This window comes from Pempheris klunzingeri, chromosome 15 (genome assembly GCF_042242105.1).
Source record: "Pempheris klunzingeri isolate RE-2024b chromosome 15, fPemKlu1.hap1, whole genome shotgun sequence".
Taxonomy (NCBI): domain Eukaryota; kingdom Metazoa; phylum Chordata; class Actinopteri; order Acropomatiformes; family Pempheridae; genus Pempheris; species Pempheris klunzingeri.
The window spans coordinates 22599519-22613028 of NC_092026.1; the positions used below are offsets into that span (position 1 = coordinate 22599519).

Genomic DNA, 13510 nt, shown 5'->3' on the forward strand with positions numbered 1-13510 from the left:
CCCATACATTTATAAATGTGTCTTCTAGTAAAAAGAAATGTTCTCTTTTATTTCTTTGGCTTTTTAGTCCACTGTTGACAACAGGGAGTGAAACAAAATTAACAACAAAACCTATAAAACTGACAGTGGGAATTCTGCTGTTTCCAAAGGCCATGATAAACAGTTCATGTTTTGAAGTGATGTAAAATGATAGCTCTTCCTTGCACTTGATTATAGTGTCCACTGGGGACTTCCATTGCCAGATAAATATCCCTGAAACAATTACACCATGCTCAGGTATTGATAGATATTGATAACACTAACTTAATGGTAAATTATTTATGAAAGATAGTGGAGGACATTAGTCATACTTTTCATGTTCCCTTGACCTCTTTTAAATAAATGCTTGTGTTTTTTTAAAGAGCCAGAAAGGAAATTGATTCGTAAAATTAACTTTGCTAGCTTAGCACCCTTCTGCATTATTTTAATGCACACGCACTGAATACATTCATACTGTACAAAACACAAGCAATACAACCATAACTTTATGTCTCTGACAAACATCGATGCAACGTCATTTCCCTCTAGTTGTGGTGCAACAGTCGCATCAAACTGTGCTATTTATAAGAGGTAAGAGAGGCTGCCAGCACCCATTAACTTTCTCACCCTAAATCCACCTAACTTAAGTGAATATTTTGTCAACAATGCAATGATGTGCATCATTTACCATTAAGGATGAAGCTTAAGATAACAACATAAAAACAACATATGTTGTGGTTTCTGTAAATTACAAATATTTAAATGGGCAAATTTGAGGGGAGGGGCAAGCTTAATCAGGTCTTGAAGAGGATTTTTTAGGGGCATCTGAGGCCATTCTGTCTGTGGCTGAGAATCCGGGGTTAATCGCTTTAAAAGCAGTAATTAGGTGTTAAGAGGTATGCTTGTCTGTTTAAATTAGCCTCTGAACCAGATTACACTCTGTGACTTCCGATAACCTCTCTCATCAGGGCTCACTGCTCTCCAAAAGGCCAGTTTGATTGTATACATAGAAAAAAAACACATATCACCTTTAAACGTAATCAAACTTCGATTTAAATGGGAGAGGTGGCTTTAAGCCCACTTTCAGAAGAACTGAAAATATACTAGAAAATGCTAGACAGCATTTACACTGTCCAGAAACAATAATAGAAACAATGACAATAAATGCAAGAATGGACAATGGAAAGAAAAAACCCACTCAAAGGTAAACCTGTCTTACTTTGAGGATCAAGATACCACCAAATACTTTCAAAGTACAGCAGTCCCCATACATAAGCAAAAATTTAGGATTTGTTTTTTTTTTTAAATATCTCATCTCCACAAAAAAGGACGCTCCCCAGTTAAGACAGCAAACTTGTTGTTGAAATGTTAAAACGTATAAAGTAAAAAGTCCAAATACAAAAACTTTGCTACTACTGACCACATGGCTCTACTTAACCTCTCAGTTACTATTTTGCAGTTTGTCAGTACTGTCTGAAATTGACATATACAAATTCAATGCTGACACAATAGTGTTGAAACATTCATGTTGAAGATTTTCTCTTACTCAAACAAGTAAAAAGAGTCTGTTCCCAAACCACTTGAGCTAAACCAAAATAATGACTCCCAAAGACTTGGGGCTAAAAAAAAAAAAGGTTCAAAATGAACATTTTAAAGTGATTTTTTTCTTTTAAAAGATCACAAGTTTTTCATTTTTGCTCATTAGTGTCGGTGAAACAATGTCTGACTCCTTTGGTGTCACGCACCCTCTTCAGTGGTACATGAAACAAATGGTGTAAACATTCATGGACTCAACAGCTGAAAAATCCATCTGCAGTTCCTCATCAGGTCACATGTGCTGCCAGGTTTTATCCATTGACTGAATGTGCTCTTTGGCCTTCATCCTGAGTGCTGCGATGCTGGAACTCCTGTCGTCCTCCATCGGGTATTTATCATTAAAGCTGGGTGGGCACTGGTAGGGAGGAGGGCCCATTGGCTGCATACTCTGGACCATGCCAGGTGGCGTGTTGAGGAAGCTGTGGCTTGGATAGGCAGGCTGCAGGCCCTGCGGTGAACCCATGAACCCTGGGATGGTATGCATGGGTGTGGCACTAGAGATGGGCGAGGTCAGCCAGGGATCTAAGGGCATCGGGTTTGCCACTGGCCCCACGCCAGAAGTCATCGGCGGGCGATTGAAGGATAGCATGGGGGAATCATGGAGCTTCATGGTACTCGTGTCCATCTTTTCTTGACGTCTCCACTTGGCCCTCCGATTCTGGAACCACACCTGGACAAAGCCAAAATAAAATGAGATGTTACAGTGAGATGTATCAGGAAAAAACTAAATCCAAGATTGTTCTGTGTACTTTCTGATACTACCACCAGGTGGTTCAGAGATGGGAAACAAATTTATTTTGGAATTCGCAACAAATTACATTTAAATAAGTTTTCAGCCTTACTAGATCCCTGAAATGAATATGTCTGATTCTGTTGCCACTCACAGCTTTTATACAATCAGATTTAGAGGTTGGAAAACTGGATTCATGAGAGATGCTCGAGGATTCACTTTATTTGTGTAAAAAGACAGCAGGGTCTTGCAGATAGTACACTATTTGCATGCGACATAGTCTTTACCTGAACTCGAACCTCAGGCAAGTTCACCTTCATCGCCAACTCCTCGCGGCTATATACATCTGGGTAATGGGACTTCTCGAAGGCTCGCTCCAGCTCATGAAGCTGATAGGTGGTAAAGGTGGTACGGTTTCTTCTGTGTTTCTTTTTTGTGTGCTCTTCCTCTTTGATGGCCTCTGGCGAGCCCTCAGCAACGTCGGCTTCTGTTTGCAGGTTGTTCATTTCTTCGTCACACTTGTCATCAGAGAAAAGGTCTGATTCTAAAATGAATGATAGGATACATATGGTAAGATGTAATGTAAAAAACTTAACTTCAACTACCTAACTCAACTTCAAAGTCGAGAGTAATATCAATAGTAACATGACAACTCTACAACTTTAGTCATACTAAATAATTCAAAAGCTTTGAAGCTTCAAGATATTAAAGCATTTCTCTGAGCAGTGATTCACAAAGTAAAACCTGTGTTTTTATGCACAAACCATTGGCAAAGTAATTGGGTCTCTTGTTTCATTCATTCTGGAGAAGGTGATGAGAAAACCTAGAAAATTACCTCAGTATTCTGAGTACTAGTAGTTAAAGTGGCCTCACTAGCCTTTTTTGTCTTTCTTTGATATCAACTAATGAAGAAATTATACTTGATCTACTATGTTGTCTAGTTTTAAGACAAAATATGTTTGTACATTTATGATGGCTAATAATTTCAAAATAAATGTAGTATTTTAACAAACAGCCTGATCAAAAAGTGAAATCCTAACTCTTCAGCTAATGATAAAACAGATTAGTGACTGATGCCCTTTATGCAGTTGCAGTTTAAACACCAGGGGTTTGGCAAGTCCAAATGACATCACATCTTTCACTGAATTCTTCCCTTGTAGTAATCCCATAGTAACAGACGCTACCAGTTAAACCTACAAGTCTCCGCCTCCTCTAATAACAAGGGACTTTAAGTTGGCTTCTGCGCAAGCTGAGTAAACAGTCATAGTCCAGATTGTGTCTAATAAGATATGGATGTAAAGTGAGTGAACCATGCGTATGATGCACCAAAGCTCGTTATCATACCAAATCATTCAAGGCAGTATGGTTAACAGGTCATTAGTCTGAAATGATGCCAAACAGCAACAATGTCATGTTCAAGGTAGCTTTTGAAATCTTTAAAGCATGTTTTATTGAATGCACCATGAGAAAGGAATGAGTGGGATACTGGCATTTTATACCAATCAAAATTTGCTGACAATCAGTCTTTCCTTTTTTTTTTCCTCTTTGAAGTTGTTGGAGGTTTTGGAATTTAATTACATTTGTACATGTTAAAAATGTTGCTGTAGCTCACCCATTTGTCAAAATACCTAATTTCTTATTTTCATCTATTGACAGCATTTGCATAGCAGGCTTCATTCAGATAGTTACACTTTAGACCATTGTACCTCTACAGAAAACTGTGTCCCTTGGTAATTAAACATCTGCTGAAAATCTTAATGCTGATTTAATGACAGCATTCAGCCACTGAGAGACAGTGTGAGTTATGCAAGCATTATTATTGGTATGCAAGTGTCCATTAATTCTACAGTACTCTAACTGTTTTTGTTTTTTTTGCAGTGTCCAAAATACCAAAACAGCTTCATCATGTTGACAATTAAAATTATTAGAATATAGCAGTATGGCATTGGTTAATTTAAGCATACATTGCAGGTGAGCAGGTTCCTAACATTTGAAGGGTGAAGGATTTAATAGGATTTTTAGCACACAAGTAGTTGTAAAACACAGTGAACAAAAACTGAAGTTATTATCAAACATCATCCCTTGTTACACTCAAGTTTAGCTGATTTGTGGACCAACTTTAATAGCTTCCTAACCTCGTGTTTCAAACCAGAAAAAGCCTGATGTTTGGACAAGCATTGCTGTCATTCACAAAACATTATTTTAAATTTGACCAACTTCCTAAAGTAAACAAAGGTTGGATTTCTTATGAAGCAAGCATGCACAATACTAGGGCCCTGGTACTGAAGCATCTGAATGGAATGTGACCGTTTCTCATATTAGTTGCTACATGTGTCACAAATCAAAAGAAATACAAAGACCTGTTAAACGGAAATGTTTGTAAAATCATATACAAGATAAATATAGAGTAAAGGTACAGGGATATTATAAATTCGTTATTTTACTTGTGTACATTTTATAACAAGCTAACCCAGAGTTTACATGGGATGTTGTCAAGTATTGTAGATAGCTATTCTCTAACTTTGAATAATGTAAGGTGACATTTAAGGGAAAAATCAGGATTCAACAGTATAGCTTGGACACTCGTGAGGACACTATTTTCTTAAAATGACATCTCTGAGAAATGACAAGTGTGTTTTATCTTTGGAGGGAAGCACAGAAATATAAATGCTCTTAAATGTAGTACTGTGCTCTTCCTTTTCCCCTCGCCAACACTGCTACTGTTATTGCTCATTTTGCAAACTGAGGGCTTAAGTATAAGTTATATTTACATACTTCAGTCACTGTCATTACAGACAACCAAATAATTCATAATAACCCATCATGAGAGTGGTTCTTAAAGCTGAAGACAAAAACCTCTGAACTCCTTTTTGCCCTGAAGAAATGTGTAAGAATTTTGTGTCAGGTGTTTCTTGTCTGAGGAGACTCACCATGGTACGAAGAATGTTGGGAGCTGTCACCCAGTTCTGGGAGATGTCTGTAGGGGTCCGATTGGACCTGTTTCTCAGGATGCTGTGGGTTTTCTATGTTGTTTTTTTGGCTGTCATCATCATTGAGCAAAGGATCCTGGTCTTTGCTGAATCCCAGTATGACATCAATACTATGGACCCTGCCTCCACCACTTGACCCAGCACCTTTTGCCATGTCATAGTTGTCCAGGCAACTATCGTCCACCATTCCCAGGGTATCCATTGACAAATGCATCCGAGCCTTTGGAGACACTTTCTCTCCTCTTTGTCAGAAAAAAGTAAAAAGCTAGCAAATGAGTCAAGGCAGAGCAGTTGTTGTACTGAGCTGTTGTTCCGCTTCACTTGCAGTAGAGCAGATTTACTGTATGTGAAGCGTCAGAGCTGTGTGTTTCAACGGTCGCTTCAGTGAGGCTGGATGTATTGTGTACACAAAAGCAGAACAAACTCACATCTTTGTCTGCAAAGGAATGAGAGAAAAGAAAAAAGACATAAGAAACACAGTAGAGCGTTGTCCTTACATTTGATAAGCATTTAAATTGGTTGTTAATATCCTTTGTGGACTGTTTTACATGTAAGAGTTTGTGGCAATTAGACATGAAAATGTGATGTATATAAGTGTGAAACCCTGTTTTTTCTACTGGAAGAAACTTCAACAAGTTATGCTATGTTAGCATAATCATTAACAGTCACGTGTTGTTGACACGGGCTGAAAAAAGAAAAGGAATCAAATTCTCTCAAATCTCCCATCAGTTTGAGCTATACATTTTGAACCTCAGCATTTTTTTAGAAAGATATGCAGTCGATCTAGTTAAAAATCTACCGAAAGACATTTCAGAACATCTTGAGAGGCACCAAAAAGCAAGCTGCACCTAGACAATGATTTACTCTCTGACTTGAATACAAATGAGCATGATGGTAACTCATTAGATGCTATAATTGACAGAATGCACGTTAAGAAAGTACATTAAGTAATCTTACCTTCCTTCGGGACCCTACCGCAAGCTATGTGCTATGCACATGGTGTGTCTGTAGTCCATAAGCAGAAGATTGACACTAACAGTATCTACTGTAGGCACTTGTTACTCCCAGTTAAGTCCTTGAAATCCCCTGCACACAAGTGAGCAAAGGACCTTCTATTGGAGTCCTGTGCAGCAAGCTCATGTAATGTCTTTCTCTCCTGACAAAACTCCCCCTAACCACACAAGACACCAAAGCTTGCGGGGGAATGGTAGTAAAACCAAAGGGTTTAAGAGGTTTATTAATTGGAATCCTTCCCCTTTAAGAATGACTGACAGTTGTTTTCTGGTCAAGTAATTGCTCCAAATGTGTCCTGCATTCAGACCACAGAGGGAGGCCATTGCTAATGAAGCCTCGACAAAACTTTCTTTCAAAAAATCTATTGTCTGAAAGATAATGGCTTGTACTGAGAGTTTTCACTAATCCCTTCATTATAGACAATGTAAGGGAGAAAAGACACAGAGATGGACTTTTAACTTGAATGGCTACACACTGTAAAGACTTGTATTCAAAAAAATTGTTTCATTCAAGTAGGAACTAAATTCTTTATGAGCAGCGTTGCTTTTGGAATAGCTGGTGTTAACAATTAAATGAAATAAAACAGAGAAGGGAATCACTCCTACAAAACAAATATGATTACATTACTTTCTTTTTTGGAAAGAGTAAATAAGCGATGTGATAATGGTTTTCTATTTAAAACATTTTGTCTAATTATACAGTTATTATGAATAGCACACAACTAATATGTTGCACTGTATAATGATGATAATCCAATGTCTGATGCTGCGGTTTTCATGTTTATACCAGGGGGACCTACAAGAAGCCAAAAAGCAATGAATTAAAGTACAGCTCTAGGGAATCAATCAATCATCTATTTAACCCAAATTACTCGAACACAAACAGTAATTGGACAAAACTAATATTCAGCCAGTTGGGACCTGGACATATAATCATACTGTTCACAAATGTGTTGTCAAATAAATACATAACAAATAAGATTGCCTGTTTGAAGAATGAACTTGTTGCTCAGCCTCTCATAGTTCACAGTGGAATTGGGTTAGGGGCACCAGGGGCATTTTATCCTCCAGTTTCTCCTTTGCCAGCTGGCACAACCAAAGCTGTGACAGCTACAGTAAGTGTTGCAGAGATCAATCCCATCCTTAATGAGCCTAAAGACTTCGCTAGAGATTTCCTCTGACCTCACTCCACCTATCTTCACTTCACCTACATTTTTTTCAGATAGAAGCTTTTTGGGAAAACAAATGTTTAGAAAAATGCATATGGTATGTTAGTATGTTAATGTCCATTTAATACCCCCACCCTTTTGGGGTGGTTTGCCCATATTCAGGCAAATATTATATTGTGGATCATTAGGGTTAGATCAGACCCTCTTGGTGAATTAAAATTTAGTTTTCAAGGGTTTGTTTATTTCATTGTTGGACTCCAACACTGCTCAGAAGGAAGGGGGACATCACTTTTTAACAAGCTGTCCCCTGTATACTCTGCCGTGCACTGTACCTGGATTAGTTTAACAACGGGGCATTGTTTTTGAAAATGCATAAGTCTCATCTATCAATACTTACTTATATGCATGTTCATATCAATCACTTTTTGTGGTAATAGCAGTCAGAGAGAGTTTGGTATAGTGCTACCATTCCACAAAATGGAGGATGATAACAGGTTAATAAAACATTTTTGAAATACCTTTCAATACGCATTAAAGATCCTAGAGAGGGGCTTTCATCTATGGATACACCATCCTCTAGGAGTCACAGAGATGCACAGAATGTTTGCACTTGTCAGCTTGATTGGCATATGCTTCAGGAATTCTAAATGCTAACAAGTTTAAAGCCATCTGGCAACACTGGGCTTAGCCAGTTCTTTCTATGAGCAGAATGGCTGTGGGTTAAGTGGCTTTGGCCGAACACCTTTTCTTGGTTGTCAAGATTGTCAAGGTTGTTTTCCACAAAAGCAGAGACTGCAAAGCCCATTACTTTTGCCTGTGAGAGCCGAGCATAGTCACCACATGAAGGGAATTAAAAATTTAAAGACAACCCTTAGGCAGGGATTTGCCATGAAGTAGGTTGTTGCCATACGGTGTCTATAAAGGCCCACAAAAACAATTGAGCATACAAAAACCTCATTTTAACATAATTTCCTCATTAATTTATTTATTAATTAAAGAGGTACTATCATACTTACAGTTTTTGAATGACATAGTTTTGTTTTTTTTCTTGGGTTCTCTTACGGCATATTTTTTTATATATATATATAATACACACCAGGTTTTCAAATATTCTTCTAGCATGACTAAACATTAAAAGTAGTATCAATTACCTTTGTAAGCTGATACCATAAGACAGTCAATTGACTCAGCAGATGATAATTAGTCTCATTAATTAGTATTTTGGTTAATCATAGCTAATGGTAAAAAGATTGCTTGGCATTTTCAGTTGACTCGCATAGAAATCCTGCATGACAAAACGATACATGCTCAGTTTGAAGGATGTGGGAGTTCAGAGTGTAGGTGGGATCTAATAAAAAATGTGCTATGGAGTTGCATTGTGGGAAATGTAGGATCCAAGGTTTTTGAAGCTTAACCTTTCCAAGGGACTAAGAGACTTAATCCCCTAACTTTATGGAAGTACAACACTAAATCACTGGAATACCCCTTTAAATTGCAGCGAACATACCTGGAAAACATTTTGATATGTCATAAAATCACACCTGTAATTCATTACATTAATAACGCCTCAGTTCCTTTTAAGTGTATTTGTGCACCAGCATCTACAATGCATGCAGGAGCCTTAAAATCACACACCCATATTGCATTCATCCTATAATGAATGAAATGAAAGTCAAAAGGCCTGCTCTTACATTTGCATTTAGACATTTGTACTAGGAAATGCTCTGCCACTGCTGACAGATTATGTCTAACACATTCGTAGATCTAATTAAAATATTTGTGATGTCCTTTATTGTTTGACCCACATTAATGGATAATATTTATATTAGAGACTTGCAAGATGCTCCTAATACCACCCAAGTCGTAGGCAAGGGAAATTGATAATCATTTTATCACATTAATATATTAAAGCTGTCCCTCTTTGCTTGTTTCCCCATTATCCTAATTGAGTACAAATTGGTTAAGAGGGTGCTGCATAGCTATCAAGCTCCTTAGTTTTATCAGATGACAATTTAAGCCCCTGAGATCCTATTAGGAAGAAAGCGGCTAATGTTAAAAGGCGCTGTGTCAGCTTACAGGGGAAAGGGGGATGGTGAGCAGCAGGGGATGACGGGGAGATGATGGAAAGGGAGGGTAAAATGCTGAGAGACTGGTCATGTGATCATCTTGAGCTGAAATGTGAAGGAAAAGCTGACTCTGTCACATCTTGTACAGTCATAGACGTGCTGGTTCATGATCGTTTTGTGTGAGCCAGGTAGTACTGTGAAAGGATCTTTTTTTTACTTGCAAAGTACATTAAAACTTACTTCCTTGCCAGAATTAAATAATTTTAAGTATTACGTCTTTTGTTGTTTCGAATAATATTCCTGCTAAGGACATCTCGCATGGCTATTGAAGTGCATCCTCGATGGATGTGCAGTAAGTCCCTACATATGCTTATTTTTAACCCATTACTTTTGTCCAACTACTACACTACTTTAAAGCGTTCTTAAGTAATATTTTTACTGAGCATTCAGGTACTTTATCTTTTAATCTTTTGGTTTGTCATAACATTCAAAGGAGTTAACCCTACCTCCACTCATCCAGATTAGGAACATCCTTGACCTATGGTTAATGCCTCTCTCTGTTAACATCTACCCTTGTAAACCTTTTAGATATGGACATTGAGTAAAATGTTGCTAAATGGATCACTTATTTCGTGCTTATTCACTTACTTACGTACCTTATATGTTAGTAACTGCAGATAAAAAGTCACACAAATACTGTAAATAGAGCAGATTAGAACATTAAGATGACAAATTAATTTAAGGAAGTAACTTTAGATCCACCTTTGAGGTAGAGCACCCACACAAGTACCTGAAAGCTATTTTATTATACAGTAGCAATTGCAGTTTCATTAGTTACTTTCTATGGCTTGAAAATAGCTGCTATACAGCAACTGTGCAAATGGATGGTGGTAGAATTAGGTGTAAACAAATGAGTAGATAGTGACTAGAAGGCTCCTTAAATCTCGAAGTCGGTATTGATTTCTCTTCAGCTAAACAGTTATTTTTACTTTACAATCAATTGTATAATTTGTGTGAATAATGTTACACCTTTGAATGTGACCAATATACACTACTCAGTGTCTCAATAAATTGGGACGTGGCCAAAGGACGTCCACTCCTCTCCTTTCTGTGACTCTTCCAGTCTCTGTATCACTGTTCCAACCTCCTGATGACACTCTGTGACCCTCTAAGCTCAGTGAACACCTCCGTCTGAGGACTTCCTGTTTGAAGCCTCCAGTGTTGAGGTGCTGCTGATCAACTGTTAGGTGTCGTCTTGGTCTCATGATGTCAGAATGTGAACAGCAGGATGAGGAGGACTGTTTAAATACCAATTCTAACTGAAGCAGGAAATGTATTGGTGGATTCATGGATCAAACCTGTTGTGAATGTTGCTGTTAAGCTTCTTGTTAGAGAACAGCAACTTGTGCAAAAAGTACTGAGACACTGAACAGTTGGACATGTGCATTCAAAGGTTTAGAGAAGGTCACATTAAGTTCACCTGGAAAGGTGAGAATGCATTTTAGGTTCATCCTGAAATTTCACCTGAAAGCCGAATATCCCTAACTTTTAGTGAGTAGTGTATATCGTGTCCAAGAGGCCTAAGCCCAAACAATGTGTCCTAGCATAAGGACAGCGTATTAAAAGGTTAAGGGCAGACAAAGAAGCAGGTGGTTTAAGTAAAGCTTTCCTTAAAGATCAGTGTCTTACCATCAGCAGCATTACCACATTACAGTAATGTTGTTAGCAAGGGAAAACAATTCACACCAGGCATGCCTGATGAGAGTAAATGAGACCAATCTATGAAACATTAGCTTATTAAGCAAATAGACTTCTCACAGTGAGCTTTTAATTTGGTCAAGAAACCTATATACGTGTCTTCGTCTACTGTATACACATGACATGACCTCATGTGTATCTATGAGACTATAGTCTCTCCCATTTTATGATCCTGGCTTTTTTCTTAATGCTTGTTCTTGATCATTCTTTCTGTCTGCTATGACAGTAACGGTGTGTTTTTTGAACATTAAACCATGTAAACGTATTTTAGTAGGACCTCCAAATACAAGTATGAACCTGAAAATGAGAATGTTATGTCCGAGATTTGTTTTTATTAAAGAAAACAAAAACAAAACAAACAGTAGGGTTAAGCTAATTTAGCTAAAGCAGAAAATAAATTGTTACTTATTCACTTCCTTCACACAGACTTATTCTGACCTGGAAAGATTGAACTAACGTCATTTGTGCTATAAGTGTACCTTCTGTAAGTGTACCTGCAGTCATGTCGTCATGAGTCTCCATATTGGTACTAGATCTGACCCATGTCTATTTAAGGGTGGTCTACTCAGGCTCTGACCTTCTTTTAATAAGATTAGCTGCACCAAGAGCTGCAACTTGGCACAGCTTCGCGGTTATTTGATGTCTTGGCCAGCGCTCCACTCCTCCTTATTCCTTTACACTATTGTGTAATCTACACTGGAAGATCATTACAGCATTTAATGACTTTGTACTTCAACAAAAACATGAAAAAGTATAAACTTCAGCTCCTGTGGAATCTCAAAAACTACAGAAAGCAAAGTCACTGAGACGTTTTTGAACTTTTGTAGTCAAAGCAATTTCACCACTATCTGGTCAATGTAGATTCACTCAAAGTGTGACTCAGCCACAGACCTAGATACCGTCTCTTACGTAGATAAAATGAGGACTTGTAGCTTATCCTAAATAGCTTAATCAAGTAATCTGTTGTTTTGACAGCCAGGCCCTAGTTTTGACATGTCTGTTTAATCAGGGCTGGAAATCATATGAAATATTGAAGAAGCAGACTAATATTTTTTTACTTTTACTCTACAGACGAGCCAGATGAAGAATGGAGCTCGAATAGCCTTCAAATACAGTTTTGAAATGAAAAACTTTAAACTCTCTTATTGAACACCCAAAGAAATGCCTGACATGTTTTATACCGGCTGCCACACTTTCAATTGGACAATGAGACCTTAACGTCATTACAATTTGCTAACTAACACATTAGCATTACTTGAGATTGTAAGGTGATTAAATAATTATTGTTTTAAAGCACACTGGCTAAGAGACGTGTTTAATAGTGGCTTCTTGAAATCGAGCCCTGACGTTATTACACACGGAGGCTAATCTGCTTCTCTGGCTAATTTGAGCCCCAAGGAAATAAACCCCCACCTAAAGCTACCTTATAAGCCTTGTTTGCATCCGTTGATGTCACACATGCATCACATATAGCCGCTCAAGGCAACCAAGTTCAAACTGCTTAATTCACACCCACACACTTCTTTTAAAAACTTAAATCAGCGTAATCTATTGTGCTCGTTACACTGGTATGTGATTAGCATTTGTAGGACACATACGGGGATTGTGGGATTGGGTTTGCTGAACGGGATAAAATACATCTTGTAATCTTGTGGCAACATGTAAGATTGCAAAAGTTATGACTTTGGGGGACAGCTGCCTGGATGGATCTAAACTTCGTTCCCTTGTAACAAATGAATTGGAAAACAATGCACTTAAGTTATAGTGTATAGCTTAAGCTGAGTGCAAAACGAGTCAAAGACTGTGCACCGTCAAGAGAGGCCAAATGCAGACCAAACCAAATAAGATATTCCTTTATGATAAGATATTCCTTTATTACTCTCATGACGGGGAAATGTACAATATATGAAATAAATAACATTATGTAATTTCACAGTTAACTAAAATATCAGGTATCACACAGTCAGGAAACCACCAGTCAATGTAGTCTACACTGCAGTTAGTTAGGTACACCTGTACAATCTAATACAGTCCAATACGCTAACTTTCTTATGTATGTAAGACCAATTTCTTCTCTTATTTTGTACAAATGTCATTTTGGCAATTTGTGTCCATGCTGAAAGCAGTATGTTACTATCCAGCTTTCAAATATGATGAAATATTAGAAAAG

General features: G+C 37.8%; 1 protein-coding gene across 1 annotated transcript; it reads right to left on the minus strand.

The window, feature by feature from the left end:
- Positions 1–1846: 1846 nt before the first annotated feature.
- On the minus strand, positions 1847–5548 carry LOC139214651 (retinal homeobox protein Rx2-like). Its single transcript, XM_070845552.1, has 3 exons — positions 5275–5548; positions 2632–2888; positions 1847–2284 (listed from the first exon to the last, which is right to left on the minus strand). Exons 1-3 carry the CDS (start codon positions 5546–5548, stop codon positions 1847–1849), a joined length of 969 nt encoding a protein of 322 aa, XP_070701653.1.
- Between the last annotated feature and the right edge of the window lie 7962 nt (positions 5549–13510).

Coding starts and splice junctions, on each gene's coding strand:
- LOC139214651 (XM_070845552.1), bottom strand. CDS start 5,548: ATGCATTTGTCAATGGATACCCTGGGAATGGTGGACGATAGTTGCCTG. Junction 2,889..5,274: donor CCAACATTCTTCGTACCATG/GTGAGTCTCCTC, acceptor CATTCATTTTAG/AATCAGACCTTTTCTCTGAT. Junction 2,285..2,631: donor TGCCTGAGGTTCGAGTTCAG/GTAAAGACTATG, acceptor GGCTTTGTCCAG/GTGTGGTTCCAGAATCGGAG.